This window comes from Pezoporus occidentalis, unplaced genomic scaffold, assembly GCF_034315485.1.
Source record: "Pezoporus occidentalis ecotype Australia unplaced genomic scaffold, CSIRO_AGI_Poc_V1 ctg38, whole genome shotgun sequence".
Taxonomy (NCBI): Eukaryota; Metazoa; Chordata; class Aves; order Psittaciformes; family Psittacidae; genus Pezoporus; species Pezoporus occidentalis.
The window spans coordinates 6,851,954-6,874,068 of NW_026915702.1; the positions used below are offsets into that span (position 1 = coordinate 6,851,954).

At 38.6% G+C, this 22,115-nt stretch overlaps 1 protein-coding gene across 1 annotated transcript in view; it reads right to left on the bottom strand.

Moving 5' to 3' along the window:
* Positions 1 to 22,115, bottom strand: part of RELN (reelin) — a 282,373-nt gene that overhangs the window by 95,556 nt on the left and 164,702 nt on the right. The window contains exons 11-19 of the mRNA XM_062632047.1: positions 18,371 to 18,516; positions 14,643 to 14,794; positions 11,637 to 11,749; positions 9,720 to 9,928; positions 6,632 to 6,760; positions 5,377 to 5,486; positions 2,195 to 2,261; positions 1,027 to 1,260; positions 278 to 439 (exon numbers count right to left, since the gene is read on the bottom strand). Of these exons, the coding sequence (XP_062488031.1) occupies positions 278 to 439; positions 1,027 to 1,260; positions 2,195 to 2,261; positions 5,377 to 5,486; positions 6,632 to 6,760; positions 9,720 to 9,928; positions 11,637 to 11,749; positions 14,643 to 14,794; positions 18,371 to 18,516 (1,322 nt within the window). The remainder of the gene's footprint in view (positions 1 to 277; positions 440 to 1,026; positions 1,261 to 2,194; positions 2,262 to 5,376; positions 5,487 to 6,631; positions 6,761 to 9,719; positions 9,929 to 11,636; positions 11,750 to 14,642; positions 14,795 to 18,370; positions 18,517 to 22,115) is intronic.

Consider the following 22,115-nt stretch of genomic DNA (forward strand, 5'->3'; position numbering starts at 1 on the left):
TCATCCTGCACTGCCTCAGCTTGTTACATCACATCACTTGTGACTCGAATGCTGTTAAATCCATGATTTCATTTTTACAGAAGCAGGCAAAAATGGGAAATGCCCAGAACATCTGAGAATTTTTAAGGAAAAGCGGTAACGTTCAGTGTTCCTTAAAAGTTCCTTACTCGCTCCTGCACCATGTGGTCAGATGTACTTACTTTCCACATTGTAGTGACTACCACTACCAGCATTAACTGCATGTAGATAACACTCCTCATAATATTTATGCATATACCTTGGCTCGTGGTAGTTGAGGTAAGAATAGTGTTCCAGGAGTTTCCAGGTAATTCCATTGTCATAGGAGTAGTGCAGCAGCACTCCTTCCCCAGGCTGGTCAGGCGCTTTGCAGGTACTCAGCACTGACTTGCTGCCCAGGCGTAGTGTGAACTGCAGGAACCTGGATCGGAATTACACATATATTTATAGGGTACCATTTGCATAGTGTTTTGGTTTGTTGTTTCCCTAACCAAATTGTTTTCAGATCTTCTCAATCTAGACAAATTTTGATAAATATTAGTTATGGGGTTTCGTACGTGCAATTTGTTTTTACTGTCAAGTAATGCAGTGTGGCACATATAGTTAAAAAATGCCAATCATTACAGCATTTAATTATTTATTAGGCACTGAAGGGGAGGGAGAGATAGTGAATGGATCTAATCAGCTGCCACAAGCTGTCAAATAAACACAACCTTATAAATAATTAATTAGCACTTGGCTTTGACACTCAGGTTTGATATTAACATTTCATATTTTCCATCCGAGCTGTACAATAACTTCCCTCCAGTCTGTTTTGGGCTTTGTTGTTTACAGAGCAGGAAGACAAAAGGCAAGGCTATGAAATCACCACTGAAATACAGAACTAGGAGTATTTAAAAAACTTTTCTTCCTGCAAATACAATTGGCTCAACAGTACACAAGGTCGTAGCTGGAAGGGGAGGGGTTCCCAAATCTGTTTGCCTCACAGCACTGCTCTTTCCCTCTCACCTGGACTGGGAGCTGTCAAGGAAGGAGGTGATGAGCTGGCGCCTCCCATCCTTGTTGAAGACCAGGGCCTTGCCACTGGCCAGGACCCCACAGCCGAAGCTGACCTCGGCCCCTCGGATGGAGTAAAAGCTGTGGTAGGAGGAGAGGCGGGAGCTGGCAAAGCTCTCTGAGATGAACATGGGGAAGGTCTGTGATGCCATCTCACATGCTGGCCCTGAAAAGCCGGGGTCGCACCTGAGGGTGAGGAAGATTGGAGTTAATGACCCATCTTCTCCTGTGGTTAACCAGCCTGTTGGCAAACAACACAGTGGCTGCACTTGCCCATGAACTGAAGATGCCTAAAACATCTCTCTCAAATATAATGACCAAGAGCCTCTTTAGACTGTAGTTAGGTATTGTATAGCCAATGACTTTCTTTTAGATAGTACTTACTTTTCCAATCTAAAAAAAAAAACCTAGTTATGAACACCCCACCAATCTACACATAACACACAACACAGAAATATTTGTTTTCAGTTTTGGAACAAGAATATTCCTGACATAATTTACAGCTGTTCACGTGTAAAATGCTTAATTTGCTTTTATCTGTAGCATGTCAGATGTGATTACAAGGAACTGAGTAACAGAACAGCATTCCCCTTGTGTCATGCTCTTATTAATACCCAAAAATAGTTGCACCAGTACTTTGAATGTGCTTACTAGTTTTGAGTAAGTAACTCTACTTTTAACAAGCCAGACTTCCCAAAAAAAAGTGTAGTGTTGACTTTCTGTCCTTGAGTTCTGTCAGGTTATGGAACATTAGAACTATAAAAATTGTGATTCTTTCCCATAATTTAATATTAAAATCATATAGTGCCAAATCACCTCTAAAACCAGTATAAAACATGGATCACTGACATTTCAGTGTGCTATGGAGCACATTTTAAGGTGAATTGGAAGTTAGACTCTCTCCCAAAAGAAAATTATTTAAAGAAAATTAATTATGCTACTGTTTAAAAAGATTGATCTGTAGCTCTCCAATGAGCTTTATGCATTTTGGGGGCTAGCCTAGTTTTACATCTAGTCATCTCAAAAAGCAAGGAATGAAATGAAAATCACTTCAACTTTCAGATCATCAAGTGAATAATGTGACAGAAATTAAATACAAGTACTGAATTATAACTCTTACTTGCAGCCATTTCTAGTACACTGTCCTCGCCCTGAGCAGAATTTGAGGCAAGATGGACCAATATAAACTGCAGAGAAAAGAAATCAGTTAAATGAAGGGTTATGTTATGTGATAAACAGAATATAATGAATACAAGATCACAGATCTGTTTGTACGGATATCATATTTATCTTAATCACACTAGCTGGAAGAGGTCTACAAAAGGATAAAATGCATTTGACCGTGTCAAGGATAGCCAGGGATAATTTATTATTTAATGGGTAATACCTATCTGTGGTATGAGACACTAGTGATGTTTCAATCAATGTACCTGATTTTTCTAAGACTGTGAATGAGATCAGATGATTTGCTATGCATTAACCATTTTCTTGCCTTTCCTTTTCCTCATCTTATTTCAGAGATCTAAGCCAACCTCACTGGACTTCCTGGAATTAAAACTGCCCCTGATATGCTTTAAGTAACAACTAAATAACAAACACTTTCACTGATTCTTTCAAATGGAATAAAATTCCAAATTTTATGTGCTCAAAAATACTCCAGACTTGTTTTACTCTTTTACTCCATCTTCCTCCAATGACTCCTAACCAACTGCCTTGATACTTTGTGAAAAATATTAAGGACAGGAAGATAAGCAAACCTCAATATAATCTACATCTACTTGCACTGCTATAAAGAAACATTAATCTTGGTATAGACCAAATACGTTAATCTGGGTGTAGCCCAAAGTGATAACTTGCTAGCAATGTTCTGTCCATACAACATAATAAACAGGCCTCAACCATGAATAGTGTCATCTTTTCTGTTAAATAATGCTGATTACTTGGAGTTATCCATTTGCTCTGTGGCTTTTGGAATGTCATCCAAACAGCCACCAATATGAGATTATCTATAATAAGCAGTACTTATTTCCTCTCTTCGTTTTATGATGCTGCCCATCATAGCAGTGTGTCAATACACCCTGGCAGATGCACACGAAATTCCCGTTAGCTACTCCCTGTAACTAAGTCTCCATCAGATTTCATGCGATTTCTAGATTTTCTCACTTCTCAGAGTGCAAAAATTCTGTTCTGTTTGATTTACTTGTGTCTTTAGAGGTCTTTTTGAGGGGGTGGTAAAAGTAGAAGGGTTAAAGATGTAATGATGTCATTCAAAATGAAAAAAGCTTCATGGAAATTGGCAGGTTTCCAGTGTTTCTAAAAGATGGCCAGCTTCCAGATTTCATTTAAAACTTAATTCACATAAGAAACAGTTGTGAAGCTAAAAGTCAGAGTGCTGAATCCTTGAAAATTTTCCTCTTTTCAAGAATTTGAGTAGCTTGCCAATATTTGGAAGTCTCCCTATAACACAGTGTAAAGCTTCAGTTTCACTAGTTTCTAACAAAAGAAGCCTGCAAAACTTAGAAACAGGATCATCTTTGACACTTGATTCCTATATCATGGTTCTGCATCTCAAACAAATTTCAGAGCAGGCACTTTTTAGAGAGATGGTTGGTAAAAATCCTGCAGCATGCAGAATGATGGAATTCTGTTTTGTTCTACAAGCAAAGGTAGTGCAGATATAGGAATTGTTCATTGATTTTCAAAATCCTGTTTTGTTTTGTTGTAAAGAATTTAGATTCTTGGGTTGATTTCATCTTGCTCTTGTTTCTGTGGACATCTATGAGCGTCTCCAAAAAGTGTCTCCAACACACGTGTCCTACACAGGTTTGCATTTTGTTAGGTAGCAAATCATCTTTGCAGATTTACAGACATCTTCTTATGTTTATATACATTAGTTTTCCCTTCATTTTACTTTCTTTTTGATATGTATTATCACCTCTAAAGACAAGCATGAATACTCTATCCACAATGTTAAGATGATGCTACTGCTCATTAATATAATTAAGAGAATAATTTTTGAGATATTACCTTATCAGCTTCAAGGTTTTTATTTTCAAAAACAGGTATTAATCTATTTTAAGAACTTTGCAAAACGTAACTATTTACCATTCCCAGTCTCCATATTTGGGAATCACTACAGAATTTCATGGGCTATTGTATACCATGGTAAATCTTTACATTACATACTTCACACATTTAGCAAAACAAATTCTGGATGTAGTTTACTTCATCCCAAATCATTTCAGGCTAATGAGCAAGCTAAAAAATTTGCACCTTCTCATAGAATCATAGAATAGTTAGGGTTGGAAAGGACCTTAAGATCATCAGGTTCCAACCCCCTGCCACAGGCAGGGACACCTCACACTAGACCATGTCACTCAAAGCTCTGTCCAACCTGGCCTTGAACACCACCAGGGATGGAGCATTCACAACTTCCTTGTGCAACCCATTCCAGTGCCTCACCACCCTTACAATAAAGAACTACTTTATAGTCAATCTAAACTTCCCCTGTTTGAACCTGTTTGTTAGCATTTTCTATCATGTTTCATTCCATGTTTCATACATTGTGTCTCTTTTGTGCTGTGTTCCTAAGTAGCTTTTTTTTTGTGATGTATTTACTTTTAAGACTGGCCCCAGTTATCCTCTGCAGTTGGCACTACATCCCTTTTCCTAAAAGAACAGTTCCCTGAAACAGATGGTACTTTCCCCTGGAGTGCCTGTAAACAATGTAAAAGTTATGTCAGTGTTTTTGTAGTAGCATTGTTTTATAGAGGCCCTCTATGTCCAGAAGGAAAAATATGCCCCAGATGCTGTAACTGTTGCTTTGTCTGGTGCACCACATATCCTTAATAGTGTAGTACCTACTTACGTAATTAGGAATAAGCAGTCTGAGGAAACGTTATATTAAGCCTTTGCCAACAACATATTTTCCTGGAAAGCATTCGATTAAAAGAAAAGAAAAGAAAAGAAAAGAAAAGAAAAGAAAAGAAAAGAAAAGAAAAGAAAAGAAAAGAAAAGAAAAGAAAAGAAAAGAAAAGAAAAGAAAAGAAAAGAAAAGAAAAGAAAAGAAAAGAAAAGAAAAGAAAAGAAAAGAAGGGTAATCTGCTAAACTGTTGTGTTTTCAAATGGCAGAATTCCCCTCTAGCTTCAAAACACGCCTGTTACCAAGTGTAGATAAGAAGAAAAGGAATTTAACAAAATAAAAATCCTTTGATTTGTGATTGTGGAAAAATGCATTTCCTTGGAGCAGCATATAATAATGTATTCTTCTGATGTTTCATGATCATGGATAAGAATACTAACTATTATCAACTGCCCACATATTTCCAAGGATTGGTCCTGTTTGTCTCCATCGAATCCTGGTGTCACTTGTTAATGCAGCATTAGGAAGAGGAATAGTTATACGGTTCCACCTGAAATACATATAACATAAATATTAGCATTTTACACTTACAGTCATAAAGCAACTGTATGTTTTGCAGATATGTTTACTTATACTGAAAGCTTTGTTAGAATTTTTAATTCTAAAATCTGCTCAAATGAAGCAATGAAGTTACAGAATCTTTAGGAAATACAAATAAAAAAGAAACATGGCTGATGATATTTTAATACAATATATGGATGACAATTATTATAAAACCCAGCCATTTTTTTCCCCATATGAGTGCATGAAGTCAGAAAAGACCCTGACTTGCTTCACTATAGTGACTTCTCTGTCACAATGGATATCTCCTAAATTGCATACTGAATTAAACTTTTCAGTGTGACTGAGCTCTGTATTAGATGAGAACCCCTGGGGGTGAGATGAGGATTTGGCCTGCTGTGGCCTGGGCCATCATTCCCTGGGCCATCATCCACAGGCGCTACACTTCCTACACACACCAGGGATAATGGCTCCTATTAAAGTGATACAGAAATGGGACATCACTAGGTCATAGCAATGCTGCTTTCTTAGTTATACCCGCTGCCCTGAAGTTTCTGTGGAAGTTGGGATGCAGAAGTATACAGTCATGGGACTTATGCTACACAATAAGATGTCACAGTTCTTTTTATGGTCAAAACAGTACTGAAGAGACTTAATAGAGAAGGGTTCATATAAGTTTGTGACACTAACAACCACTTCTATCTGCAGAAGCAGAGAGAAAGTGCTTCACTAACTCAATATTAATATTCGAAGTGAGTGAACATGTCTGAGGATATAAATATGGCTTTGACTGATGGCTCCTCTGACTGAGAAGAAAACTTCTGTGGCTTTGACAAGGTCTAACTTTGCTGGCAATTACCAGCATGCTGCCCACAGTTGTTTGGTTTGGTTTGTTGGGGTTTTTTTTGTAATTTGTCTTTAGCATCAGAAAAAAATATTACACCACTGAAGCAGCCCCATATATTTCAAATTTCATTAGTGGGCAGCCAGGGAGACCAGAACACTCCTTCCTTGCTGTCCTCAGCTAGTAAAAAATGAAAGATGACATGAGGTTGTGTGCTTTGCTGCTTTCGCCTGTCACCTATAATTCACTTCTCTAATCTTGCATCTCAGCTTTGTAGAGAGCACTCTCACCCGCTGTAATTTTCAGAGGTGTAGACTGTGCTGTGGGGGAGGTGAGGTCCAGCACATATCTCAGGCAAACACTCGGTGTGGAGCAGGGACCAAGAGCGACCATGGTTGGTTGAAAACTCCAAGCTGACGCTGATAACACAATGAAGGAAGGAAAGTAGAAAGTTACCATGAGCCTCAGATATCTGGCATAGTTATGAATGTAGAAAAACCAACACTGAGAAAACATCAATCTGCTATTCCTAATAACTGATGCTGAGACACGAAATAATTTGAAGCAGATTTTGCATTAAAAAAATCCTGAAAATGCAAATATGAAACAAATCTGAGTGATCAAAACCGTTGAGGATTGTCTGAACACCTGGTCCATGTTTGGCCACCATCTAGCTAATATTTTTATGCTGCTACTGTTAAACAGGCTGATGTTAATCTTGTATTTCAGCTAGCAATGGTTTCAAAAATAATGAGGAGAACACTTGAATTAATCAGAGCTAAGCAGCAGGATGTGAGCACAGGACACTTATAACTGCCAGCTGCTAACCATTACTTCTTCAGAAGGTGGTAAAAGACTACTGGTTATTCATGCATTGGCCTGCTCTTCCCTTTCACTGCTGACAAATATTAACTTCACTGGGCTCCTCAGTCATCTGCCTCCTCCACCCATCATGCCTAAATGGAGATCAGAAAGGCACTATGGAACAGTGAAAATGGCCAGCCCACACTGAGGAGTGCAGAGGAGGGGGTACCTGCAGAAGAACAGCCTCTGTAGCAGACAGAGCCCCTGGGAGCTGTAGGAGCCTCTGTGTTGCTCAGCCATAGTGGTCTTTGGAGGCTTCCTCCCACCTCACAGAGCCTACAGTGCTCAGTGGTGATGTTCTGTGAATTCTGTGACATAACTATATGTGAAAACACCAGATTTGTTTGAAAAAAGGCTGCTGTTCTCTGGTTTCATAGACTAGTAGTAAGCCAAACCATCCTTGTGCAGACATTACAGAATTCAGAACTTTATGAGACAATCCACTAAGTCTATGACAAGTTATTAACCAAATTTTCCCCAAAATCCACTGACAAGTTCAATTTTCAAAAAGGTTTTGCTAGGTATTTTTCTTTCCCTGTTTCACAGCATATTTAAAATACCCCATTGTTTTCAATCTAGGAGTATAAGGAAATCCTTAGATGTCTCACATTCTGAAGACCTTGAAAAAGAAATACAGAAAGTGCTTGATTTTTTACAGATTTAGTATTCTACTGAAATACTCTTGTGATTTCCTCCATACAATTAGTCTGTAATATTCTGTTTTATTTTAAGTAATGTCAGTGGAACATTATAAAAGTAATAATTCATCACCTTAACATTAAATTATTGGATTATAACTTTATATTTTCATTATAATTTGCTGACAATATTACTTTATTTAAATGTTCCACCACTGTGATATTGTAAGTATGTATTAAAGCAGTTTATGGAGGTTTTGACTAATTTATTTCCAATTCAACTGTACTGATACCTTGGAGGGTCATATTTACTGCATATATTCAGTGTGAGTATCCCACATCTGAAGTAATGAAGGTGTTATGAATAATGCTGTAGACCAGGAGATGGGAAATGCCGCTGTATTTCGGATATACAAATAGAGATAATGGGGACCTAGTGCTTCTTTTGTTATGAAGAAGCTCACTTCTGCTTCAGAAATAGTTTACACAAAGGAAGAATATTAATATTTCAAAATATATACTAATTCTCATCAGATAACAGACTGAGACATAGACTTTATATAACATGTTTACAGCCCAGGAGTGTTTACAGGCAAAGTTTTCACTTTCCATGTAGAAAAATGTTGCTGCCTTCTCTTCCTATCAAATGTAAGTGCAATGCCTTGATTTTTGCTGCCCACTGAATTCTGCTGCCCTGCATGGCAGCGAGGACTGTCAGTGCTAATGCAGCTCTTTCCAGTTGGAAGTAGATGCCCTGGAACACAGATGTGAAAGCATTTACAGTCTCTTACTTTAAACTCTTGACTCCGGAAGAATATAAAGTAACTTAATCCTCATAAAATATCAGGATACACAGTCTCACAGGTATGTAAAAAAGGACAGTAGACAGTTTGGTTTTGTGTCCCTTTTTGAAGAAGGATGTTAAGAAACTGGAGAGGTAGAGCAGAGGATGATGAAGATGCCGGTGGCCTCAAGCACTGAGCTAGGAGGGGCTGAGGATCTGGCCTGCTCATTGTGGTGAGGAGGGGTGAGCTATGGCAACCTGTGATGCGGCAGAGGGCACTTACAAGGGAGGCAGAGCCAAACTCTCCTCAGTACTGGCAGGTACAGTGGAAAGGGCAATGGCCATAAAGACATGGCTTTAGAGTTTTGTACTGGATGCTAGGAAACACTTCTTCATTTTAGCAGGTCACCCAATACCCATCCATAGAGATTTTTGAGTCATAGATAAGCAAAGCCACAGCTGACCTGACTTATGGTGGTAACAATCCCAGCTGCAACAACAGGTTTCACTAGCTGATTCCAACCAACACGTCTATGATTCTACAAAATATGTAGCCTTCTTCCTTAACCCCATGGAAAAAAATTAATATCCTAATGAAGTGAAGCCAGCAAAAGAGTTCTGTGAAGTCCTCATACTGATGGTTATTAAGATGGAGAACATTTACTACCAGTCTTACAAGAATTATATATGCTTGTGGCATCAATAGCCTCTGAGGGCTCAGCAAGCAAATTTCTGCCACTGCCTTTAATACTTTTACACAGTGTTACGAGGTAAATCTCATCCCCATTAGAAACTGAAGTAAAAGTCATTCTGAAATCATGTGCGTATTTCAGAATAATGGACTAAGAAAAGCAAGGTTTGACCTGGAAAGCTATTTAATAGACCCCTTATTGCAGATGAGAGATATAAATCTGGGCCTTTGGAGATCAGGAGAAACATTAACTTTTGTACAACTTAAATTTTTCATTATTAATTGGCTCCTTCTTTCTGAGAAAAAAAAAAAGTCCAAATACTCCAAATACTCATATAGATGTTATAAACCAAAATGTAATAGAAAGCTGATAATCAAAGGAGAGATCTCGTCAGTTGTACCTGTTACCAGGTTGATAAGTTCCACAACCTAAATTGATGGAAAACTGGATCATGTGAGTCACCGTGGAAGGGAGCACTGGAAGGATGTGGAAGTAATCCACAGCCCAGACATTCCTGTTGTGACCTTGGTGACTCTTCTGCTTCAGGCAAAACCTAGTTGCAGGAGTCTGCAGCTCCGGACTAATGACAACAGAAACCAAAGATGGAACCTTTAAAAGAAATTAAATTAGGCTTAAATAAAACAAATACTGGTAAAAAAGGTCACAGGTTACTATTTAAAATGGAAAAGCAATTTCAAATGTTATGAACCAAATATATGATTTTCTTTCTGCTTTACTTCTGTTAACTTTGTTAGCCACTTTTTCCCACAGAAGATCGCAAATAAAAACATTTTTATTATGTGCATAGCTATTAACAGTCTGGATACCAATGCTGCTTATCACCTTGGTGGGATCAGATAGTTTGGATGTAAAGACACTGCAGAAAAGGCTGTACCTTCTATGTCCTGAAAAACACTGGTTTGTTTTGTCAGTGCGCTGTTAGTAATGGAAGATGGTATTTGTCCTGGAGCCTTTCAGCTCACAGAAGCAAAAGCAGGATAATGACATGCCTAGTCTGAATACGTGAGAATGGAGTAGCAGCGTGAGTTCACAGGCATATGTAGGGAGGATGTGATATTGCTGAAAAAAATGAAAGCACTGCTTTACGAAGCTTAGCCTTTGTCTTAAAGTAACGCAATTAGAACTTTATTATGTCAAAAGAGGATGTCAGCTTTAAAACTGCTTGTTTAAAAAATAACCCTTCACAATGAATTCAGTGTAATTCCAGATCCTATCTCTCCCCAAGTTCCCCAATTAATTTTTTATTATTTTACAATTACAGTTTCCTTAGTTTTAAGAAGTTCTACCCTGTCTTTCAGACAGAAGCAGGCAAGGAGGGAAGCCATGCACAATGAAACAATGCAAGTGACTCAACCAAACTCAGGCCGAACCTTACTGTAAACATTTGCTCTCTGAATGCAGTGAAAATGCACACAGACCTGTGCTTGAAATCAGCTGCATGTTTACTACCAAGTTTCCCACACGTTGTATAAGCATACTGCAGTTCAATCCCTAGCATAAATACATATGTATATGTATTACATATAAATTTTTGCTGTCTTTTTTACATCAGCAGAATAAAGACACCTCAGGGCTGGATTACTGAGGACAGACACAGGCTAAGCGCTTTCTTGCTATAGACAGGACAGATTCTGACAGAAAGCTTGAGGTCCTTATTGTCCTGCCTGAAGGTACTGGGATGTGGTGGAAGGAGGTGCATTAGCAGCAGAGGAGACTCTGCTTGGGCACACTGCCAGCAGCCACTTCCTGTGGCTGAGTTCATGCCCACATCACTGCAGACCCTCTGAAAAGACATAAAACTGTATTTAAAATTGAAAGAAAAAGTGTAAAATGTGATATTTCCTGCACTAAGCACGGCAAAGACATCCAGGCATTTCTGAGTCACTCTCCCCCCAGCCACTGATCCCACCATGGCTGACCTTCTCAAGACATATCTCCTGAGTACCAAAAAGTGGCTAGCAGGAGCTTGAGTGGAGGCAGGAGTAATTGTTTGTAAGGAGATATTATCACTAAAGTTTTCAGCTGACAGATGAAGATTTGTGCCTCTTGCCCATTTGATTGTTACCCCAGCACTAGCCAAAACCACAGTCCTGCTTAGGGATAGAATAATCAGCAATAACTGCAGACTCTGTGGTGCAAAGGCGTGCTATCCCTCAAAGATCTGCACATGATTTATATGCCTGGGCAGGCCATGTTTGACTGTCCCTGTGGCATTCAACATACAGTATTGCTGTGATGACTTGCAAATAGATTGATCTTTCCATCCCATCCATCTATTTTGTTTAAGATGATTTACCTTGTAAGCAGCATAGGTCAGGGTATCAAGAGGTATGTGTTCCCTCCTGCCTTCAATCTTGGCATAAAGTACGACATCATTTTCATGGGATTCTCCAGAATCACAAGTTCCCCCTGTACAACACACATTTGAGGGATAAAAACTTCATTGAAGCCTTTATTAATGGAAAGAGGAATCATATTAAGCAGCCATAATTCTGAAAATAATTACAGCCAGATGCTATTTAACTTAGGATATGAAACAAAAGAACACCAGCCCCAAGGACACAGTGTATACGAAGTATTTGATCAGATACACCATGCCAGAGATCAAGGATGTTGACAATAATGAAAACCTCAAGTAGCATTGTTGATCAGCTTACCAAAATGATTTTAATAAAAAATGCTGTGCCCAAAGCCATACTTCTATCTGTATACTTTACATCCCATTTACATAGAAAAGCTCTTTGTGTTCTTGCCAGTAAACTGTTATTTAGTACTCACACCCCATGCAGCCAGAGACATTTTATATGAGGATTTCTTATATACTTCTCAGCTGCCAGACTATCAGCTGAGAAGTTGCTCTTAATAGGAAATGAGGCAGACAGCTGTGAACCTTGTTGTGAGGCTAGTTCTGCTATCTACATTGTATCCTGGAACGGCTGGATGGAGTCTATTATATCACACAAACCCACACCCGAATGGGGCATCATTTGAAATAACTTTGTACCAGGAGAACCCAAAACACTTCTTAACCTCTGAAAGTGCAACTCTTTCGGCAAATCAGAGCACTAAGTTCTGCATCACGGTTATGAGAGGGACATCATCACACTGGTTTGGTGTTCTGGAAAAAAGTTTTTAAAACAGAGTATCTGTATTTGAAACAGGAAACATGATTTCCCTGTACTAAGAGTACTGCAGGTACTCAAATGGAACTATAAAAAATATGATGAGAAGGCTTCTTTGAGAAGTCTGTAAAGGAGAAAGGTTGCGCTTATGAAACAATGAAATACTTTCTGGTTTGTCTTTTTTTGTTATAGATGGCCGGTTCTTGGTCCAGAGAACCAGGTAAGATGTGCATCTTTGATGTGTATTATACTGTAATAAGGAACATCCATGTGTCCATTCAAATGCTCTGCTTGCCTGAATGTTTAAACCATTATGTATTTAAGTTACACATATGAACAGAATACATTTTTCAAGTGAAATCCCACTATTCTGTGCGCCTGCCTGTGCTGACAACTTCTCACCTAAGTTCAGAAGGTTGAGCAAATTTCTTTCCTGTTTCTCTTGCAGGTGTTATAATGCTTGGAAGAACTGGGAAAAAGCATTCTCTTTTTCCTGTGCTTTATCGGTAATTCACGTAACAGAGATGTGCGACAATTTAGAAAAACATGAGGTCTTTCACTCATTAAATAAAGTATGTTTTTTCTTGTTGATTCCAAAGGTTGCTTGTGGAGGTCACAAGTTTAATCTCTGCTTCCGCCTTTATTATTCTATTATTCTATTATTCTCTACTTTTAAGCAAAAATCCTTTACCTCCTTTAAACAAGGTGTTGAGAGAATAACCTCATGAAATTTCCTTTATGTGCAAAATAAAAGTTCTGGAAAAACACTGAGACAAACAGAATGACACCACCATGTTTCACAGCGGTTTTGACCTGTTGCAACACTGAACTAGTGCAGTGGCACTGACAACAGGGAGGGAGGGGAAGTGGCAGGCCAGGTTTGCTCTTGGCTGCTTTCTTATCCCTGGTAAATGACTGAAGTTGCATTTTATCCCAGCAGAGAAGGTCTACAGATGATGCTAACACCAGGTCAGTGCTTTTCACAAGGGATACCACAGGTAGGCCATACCTCCTCCAAGACAGTAGCACACTGTAACACACTGTGTGTGACTCTCACCCCAGGCCAGTAAGTTAGAAGAGGAAAATGTTTATGAATATAGTAAGAGTTTTTGAGCAGAAACTACGCTATGGGATCAGCCAGGTAAGGCTGTCCCACTTCTGTGCTCCTCCTATCTCACCCCTGAGTACAACTCTGTTGACTCTGATGGATTTACACCAAGGTCTACATGGATGTGGCTGTGGGAGGATACAACGGGAATCTATAAATCTTCTATGGTGTGGTAAGGATGGCAAAGCTACGACTATCTCTTCTAATGATGGATAAAGGGGAATTGTGTGAAATTAGGAGGTACAAGAAAAGAAGATGCTTCTTCACATGAAGAATTGTTAAACTATGGAGGTGTGGACACAACAGGCAGGTTCAGTTGATTAAGCACTCATACCAAGGATCATTTTAGATACTGCAGAGGGGCCTGCCTCCCCTACCTCCTACTCCAGTAGGCTGTGACTCTCCCTCAAGTCCAAGGTTACACCTGCCAGTCTTATGCTTTTGTCTCAGATGCACCTGGGCAACTCAAGTGGCAACAACTTGTTCTTGTGTAATGAATTCTGCCTGAGGATTGAACAAGAATGAACCTACGCCTATGTGTGAACTAGGTGCTTAAAGCTTCCTTTATATCAATGGAGATCCAACCCATGCAGTCAGTGGAATCCAGGGAGCTGCTCAGCTGGTGAGCTGAATGTCCTTTTCCAACAATAGTACTGACCAAATCTCCTCTAACTATAAAGGAAGTTCAGACACTGATCTTACATGGACACACCTTCTGTATTAAACTCTTTTAACTTGGAGCTAAATGTTTATATCAGCCAAAAATATGTCTGGATAAATCCATGGAAGAAAAGCCCCCAAGGGCTATTGCACTCAGAGCCCCCCATCTGGTTCAGAAACATTTTCATCTGCAAGTCAGTGTCATCTGGGAGAACATTTCTGGGAGGCCTATTTATGTGCCACATTCATACATATGTGTAGGCATCCAGAAAGGTGGACTCTCATCTGACCATCTTACATCCCCATGGGTGTCACAGATCAGAGCTATCCTCTTCTGAAGAATATTTTAGTTCTATGAAATTTAAATCTCACATGCTTCACATGTTGTATTGCATTAGGAATATATACTCACCCATACTGAAATAAAATCTTAAGTTCCCATAACCTGTAGTGTCCATGTATGGGGTGCATATTTTTCTCTCTCCATCTCTGAGAAATACCATAGCTGAGCCAGATTCCAGTGTCCCACATTCAGTACCAATGATGGCTCCAAATACATCCCACCTGGAGAGGTCAACAATGGGCAGAGAATGTGCATGAGCATGTTACAGATGAACTCACACAAAACATATTCTAAGGGTTCATTTGTACATACAAAAGTAGCTGCTTCTATCCTTCCAGAGGACAAAAAAAGATTGCAGCGTTTCAAATATGATTCCTATGATATTGCTTACATACTCATTACTAGATCTTAAATTCAGTTAAGTAAAGCAAAATTAATGCAAATATCTTAAATAAATTGGCAGGAAAGCATGAACTGCTAAAAAAATGAGGCTTTTAGTGAATGCTATTACCAAATATTTAATGTTGTATTGTTCTATTACCTTCATTATTTTTCTGCCATAAAAATGTTTAAAATATAATTGCATTTTTTTTCACTTTGCATAAGATTTATAGATCAATGAAACTTGAAAAGGCATATGTCCACCATATCTGCTATACAATCATTAAATATGTAGCTGATAGCTAAAAATGATCTCTTTTCATCTTTTTGAGCATTTAGGGTAACAGTTTTCAACTAACACATGAACAGAGTATGAAAAAAGGCTGCTGTGTTTCTAATATGTGATGATACAATCTTTCTCAGGTTTTCTGTACAACATTTTATCTTATTTTTATTCAGTGATAATTAAAAGAGCTGTTGCAGAATTTTTCAATTAAATATTTTATTGAAAATATGTTTTCATCATGAAAGCATTGGTTTCTTCAAAACCTGATATATATAAAACATTTTGAAGGATTAGAAGCTGCTGAAAACTTGTACATTATTTTGGTCTGATATGATATTATTCATGTCAAAGCCTTAATTTATTCATAATGAAGTATTTTTAAAATTATAAGGCTGATAAAACAGTGAAATTATTTAGAATCACTAAATCCTGATAATTCAATCCTTTAACTGGCCAGCATGATTCAGGATAAATGAGAACACACTGAAGTTCAGAAACCTTTTTGGGGAGGCAGAGACTTTTCTTGACCGCTTCCAGCAGAAACAATTTCTAGCAGTTATGTGCCATATGACGATTTCAAAACCTGTCATTTCAAGGGCTTAACAATCTATCAGTTTGACCATTCCAACTATTTCAAAATGTATTTCTAGGATTCTATGATCTTAGAAGCTGCCGGTTTCCCCATTGACCTAAGCTGCGACAGATCAGCAATGTGCCTGTTTCGAAATCCTGCTTTAAAACTGTCAGTCATTTACACAGGAATTAGCAAGCTTAACATCATTGAAAAGCTTTAGGATATAAATATTTTAATGGAAGCACAGTTGAACCTAACCCTAATTCTATCGTGCAGACACTTTAAAGTTAATGTGCAGTATAATCAAAATACAATTTTGAAAATGGGTCTCTTGGGCTGAAGGCAAGTGCAGAATTAAATATTTGTGCCTACTTTATCTTACATGACAAAATCTCACAATGCACCATTGATCTTTTGTATGCTCTATTTAGCTCAATTAAAACACTCTCTGTAGTGACCCACAAAACAACTTGGGGTCATGAATGATGCAGATCCTGGATGTTTCCAGGGATCCTCTCCTTTTAGGCAGCATTAGAAGTGAAACACAGAAAGTTCTACAATGTTAAAAAAAGAAAAAGAAAAAAAGCACTTAGAAATACATCAACACACTTTAAGGACAAATCGAGAAGGAGCCTGAGTGATGGCATGACAGAGATGTGGACATTCTGGATTTACCATTACGTTTGAATTAATTTATCCCTCACTTGACTCTTGAAATTCTTCATTACAAAACAGGCAATAAAATGATGTATGGATCTAAACTAGATCAACTGGACACAGAAGTCCAAAGCAGCAATGTATTTGCTAGAAGCAGAGGCAGCTTGATGTGGGGATCTGTCCATTTTTAGTACCAGGTCCTACTGTATGCAATTAAAAGAGAATGGCAGAGGAAAGACACAAGATACTAACAACAGCAACCCCTATCTATGTAGCCTACAGTTCAGGTGGGACATGCAAAGAATACCAATCAACTGCTTATTAAAAACAATGATAACTCCTCTGCCTTCACTCTTGAGCTGTTTCAGATGTCTCACCTCCCAGACCATTTGGTGCAGTCAGAAGGTGGTGACCACCACATATGAGCTTCCGTTCGCTCTCACTTGTGAGTGATGCTTTTTCTTTTCCATGAATAATAACGTATCAGACCAAAAGAGTTAACAGGCTCCAGCTGATGCTACAAAGGGGAGTCTGAAAACCTCCTGCAAGCTCTGCCTCAGGAATAAAGTATTTTTGTGACAATTTGAATACAGTAAAACAATATTTCAAATACCATTTGAATAGCTTTCAAAAATATTTCTCTAAGAAGGGGTTAAGGAAACTCATAAACTTGCAGCTGTGTACAAGTCCCGAAGCAAAGCCCCACAGAAATGTTGCAAACAGGGACTGAGGTGGTGCCAATTTTATATGACTGGGATGTAGTCCATAACAGCACCCGAGTTCAGTGTGTGTTCATGGTTGCATGCAATTTAAACCTCCATTCTTACAGCAACAATTGAGAGCAGTGAAAAGCAAAAATAAACAAAATTAAAAGGATAAAGTTGCGAGGCCCTGGGCTGGCCACTTAGTGCCTTGGAAAACAAAGTTACCCCCTGCGAGCGCAGGCTGCCACACCACCAACATTGTACGTGTTGTGGGACCTGGTTCCTGGGACTGCATTCATGATGAGAGAGATAAATGCATCTGCTGGCTGCACCCTGCCTCAGTCCTAGCTAGGAACAGTCACACCTGTGACTGGAGCCAGGCACTGTGTGACGGAGAAAATGCAATATTCTTAAATAGGAAGAAACTGTGCATTTGTTAACCAGGATTGCAACTGCCAGCTTAGCTTAACCAACACCTGCTTCAGCAGAGACAGGATCTACAAGACCAGGCACATGTCCCCAGGTAGCACTTCCATCCTGCTTTTTCATAATGGAAAAGAGACTGAGAGAATACCTCAAATGTATCCCACATGATCACCTAACACACAGCACAGACATACTCATTTTCTTCCCTTTGTCTGAAGCAGCACCTGCTGTGCCACGGGTTGATTATTTGAACTGGCACAGAGTTCACAGTGAATATTTTTTCTGTAAGCCCCAGATAAACCACATGTCCACAGGACACATTAGCACGTATTTCTGAAAAGGTGTTCTTTACCTTCAGCACAGCATAGGCAGCATCTGAATCAGCTGCTAATGATCTGAAGTTCTTTGTAGGTTAAAATCACCATTCAGTAGAGACCCATAAATTGACAGTGTATGTGTCTCATTGGGGTTACAGCAACTAATGAAATGTTTCTTCAGAATGACTACCTAATTCACAAGCATGACTCTTCTCATTAAAAACTTTGGTGATAGGATGGTCTGGAGACAGACTGTTCCTACTGGGCTTTCTGGACTTGTTCCTTCCTAAAATCCACAATCACCTGTTATTTACTGTACTATTTATTGTAGCCACAATCTTCCCTGACTACATAGCAAAGACAAAATGCAATTTGCTGCTTATCCAGCTTCCTCCTCCCTGGAGTGATGCTGCATGCCTAATTAGGGCCCTGCGCACGTGCGGGACGCTCACCCTTTAGGCTGGCTCTCAAACTCTTCTGCCCACTGCTCCTGGGCATCTTCTGTGGAGAGGTCCACATCCCGGGTTGTGGCAAAATTGAACTCGCTGCCCTCTGTCCCGTGGAAGTAGATGGAGTTTCCATCTGACTGGCAGCTATGCTGTGGACAAAAGGAGCAGACAGGAGGTGATGTTACATCGGGTTTGTAAGGTATCCTGCTCATGTATCATCAGAGCTCAGAGCAACCCATACATTATCTAATGACTCACTGACATCTGAAGCAAAACAGGAATAAAAATAAAAAATGGGCAGTCATCTTTTATCTTTCCTGGCCAGCCCCCAACGACTGTGTCCTAGTCTTGTACCTGCTTCCCTACAAATGCACTAAATAACTGTGTTTGCAGAAAGAAGACATGTACCATACCTTGGGGTGTTTATTTCTATTTTAAAGTATTGCCTCTATAGCTGGTACATAAACAACTGTGTGGAAAAAAAACTTCACTAGTATGTCAAATATTGCAATGGGTATTTTATCAGCATAAGAGTTTCATGCTGTGAAACATGTCAGATCTCTGCCTGATTTTTTGGCAGAAGAGGTGTTTGTTTGTAAATTTACTATGCATTGCCATCCAGTAAACTTTGGATCTGAAGTGTATGAGTGAAAAGGTTACATTTGCCATATTTAATCGGAATAGCATAAAAAAGAGCTCTATAGGCAGCTAGTTCTTGTGATACAGCAGTCTCAAGGGTCCTGGGGCTTCCCTGGAACCCAGTGCATCTTCTTCTCCTATTGTATTTCTGTATATACCACCTCAGCAACATCAAATGAAGGCATGCATTTGCCTTAGCATGCCCTGAATACCATGACTTTCCAAGTGTACTAGCCTGGAAGAACTTGGCATTTTATTGGCTTGTTCATATCACAACAAACACTGATAAATAATTAGCTCAAACACTTTTTTTTTTCGGGGGGGGGGGGAGGAATCTTGGTTTCATTAAAAGTGAAAGCTGAAATAAGAAAGTACTAATTAGGATAATTCTGTATTCTTACCACAGTTCAATATCTGCAAAAGAGATACAATAGTGCTAAATTGCATTGACCTTTTCAGTATCGCCTATGCAGTGCTGTTGTCTCCAAACCTCTTCCTAACGTGCTGAGGGAAAGTATGACAATCACTTCAGTGTTTAAAAAGGTCATGGTAGTGCCACATAAGTGAATGATTAAATTTTTAACAAAGAGAAAGATGTGAAAGGAAACAAAAACTGTCCAGTCCATCTTTGTCTATGGTATTTTATGAGCAAAGTAAAAAATAACACATTTTGTCAGATTCTGTAACTCTTCCTTCATTTATCAATGCAAAAAAGAGATGTAATTGAAACTCTTTTGTTGGCAATTATCAAGTATGGTTGCCAATAACTTAGCAATTAATTTCTATTTAGGAATGTAATTTGTGATTACATTTCTAGAGGTGCCTACACATTAGAAAAAAATCTGAGTACTTGAAGTCTGATTTTTGTATAGAGACTTTCTGGTCTATAGTTGAATGACAACAGCTCTATGTTTGTTAACACTGACTAACTATCACTTAAAGAAATAAGCACATCATAAAAATGTAAAGACTGTTCCAACTGCTAAAATAAACAAATTGCTGTTAAAGTGTTTTTCTTCCAAAGAAAGGTCAAAGCAATAGAAAGATTATGAAGTGTTGATAATTTACCACAGAAATTGAAGAGATTTTGTCACAAGTCTCCTTGCTCTGTTAATGCACCATATACATACTGCACCATATATGCAGCTGGTGCCACTGAAAAGGCAGAACAATTTACACATATTTTATAACTAGCAGAAATTAATGAAACAAACAGTTTTAAGTTTTATTTCTCTTTGAAAAGCACTGTACTATGCGGCTACTTACAATCGACTGAGAAATGGCTTTTGTTCACTGATTTATCGTTCATGCTCAACAGCAGAATTTTATCTGTTTATTGGGCTTTTTGCTTTTCAGAAGTTTCTTAATTTGTTGAAGAGAAATGAAGTATCCTTTATCTGTCAATCAATCTGCCACAGAACTCTTATCTGCAGGCAGCCAAGTAAATACACTAAAAATAAATATGCAGGCTAAAACCTAATTCAAATTTATACATAACCCTTTATATCTTAGGAAACAAATAGATGAATCAATCCTACTGAGCTAGTTATTACAACTGCATGCAAGTTTTGGAAAACCCATTATAAGCCTTACTTATTTCTCAGGTGCTAAGTTATATATACTTGATAGTGGAGTATGTAATTAGTAATCTCTTGCCTAATGAAAGCCACCTATTAAACACAAAACAGATACAACCCCATTAACATTTAATGTCTGCATGTCCTTCTGCTGTCTAACAGTAGTACATCTGATGGAGTTTCTATTTAGGCTGTCGAGATAAATAAATGGGCAGTTTGGCAAAGGGCTGCATAAGTAATTATTTGTACAGTGGCGTATGATCAACCCTCTATGAAAGCTCAAAAATATAATTTATTTCATTGGTTATATAAAATTATCTTTATGCTTTTATACACAGCTATACAGTATCTATGAATATGCATTTTATGCATATTTTCTGTGTTAATGAACCACACAACGTATGTCTTAAATCGCCCTCTGCTCATGTTAGCTTTGAATCTCGCTTGAAACAGCTATGTAGAATAGAAGTTCAGACTGGGGTTTAACTCCTTCTGTTGTTCTACATACCTATGAAACCAGTAGTAGAATCCCATTATCTTTGAAGAAAGCAAGAAAGATGTTCAAAACACAGGTACGGCTTTTAAAAATGTTCTGAGGGAGGGCCATCATTTTCTGGTACATTTTTGTCCCAGTGCCACCATTTGGGACCCTGGACTCATGCCCATAAGATAAGCAGATGAGGATGAGCTCCATTTGCATGAGTTGTGATGCCCCAGCAAGGGCTAAAGCTCCTCTGCTCATGAACTCATTCTCTCCCACCTGCCACATTTCCCTCACTTGTATAATGATCACCCTCTATTCACACTTAGCTTCCATGTTTTCCTTCTCATTTTCCAAGCAGTCGCTTTCTGTCACTCCTTTACTGCCTTTTCTTTTTCATCTGATGGGCTGCTGAGGGGTGAATAACCTTAAAGAGCACTCAGCCAAATTTTCCAGGAGCAAAAGAAGCTCCACAGGAGATGGTCCCTCACCAGCATCACCCCCAACTATCTTGTCAGTCTTGTTCAACATCCAGGAGGCTGCTGACTGTGCTGGATTATTTTGTGGTTTTGTAATAGGGCTTGAACAGATTAGAGACTGAATTGAAACCATCAGACTCATTTTCTCTTGGGTTCCTCCCAGGATTAGAATCCAAGGCTTTCAGAAACAAAGAACTAAAATACAATTTACATACTGCGTTGCCTCTTTCCCAAATTAAAGGCTTTACACTTGCAGTGGTAGTGTGTATGCTTCCAGTATTTAGAGACTGAATTTTACAGGTTCTTTATTTTTTTTCCTTTGTCATTCTAAAGTGGTAAGAAATGTGGGATGAACATTTACTGTGTTTTGATACTAAATGGAATAAGTTCTCCCTAAATTGGAGATACTGCATATCTCTCTACATAGAAGTAGAGTTCTCTTTTACAAAATCCAGATTAAATGTGTTGTCTGCTTCATTTTTATTCACACTTAAATGATTTAGGGACTGTAGTGATAGGACAAGGGGTAACAGGTTAAAACTTAAACAGGGGAAATTTGGATTGGATATAAG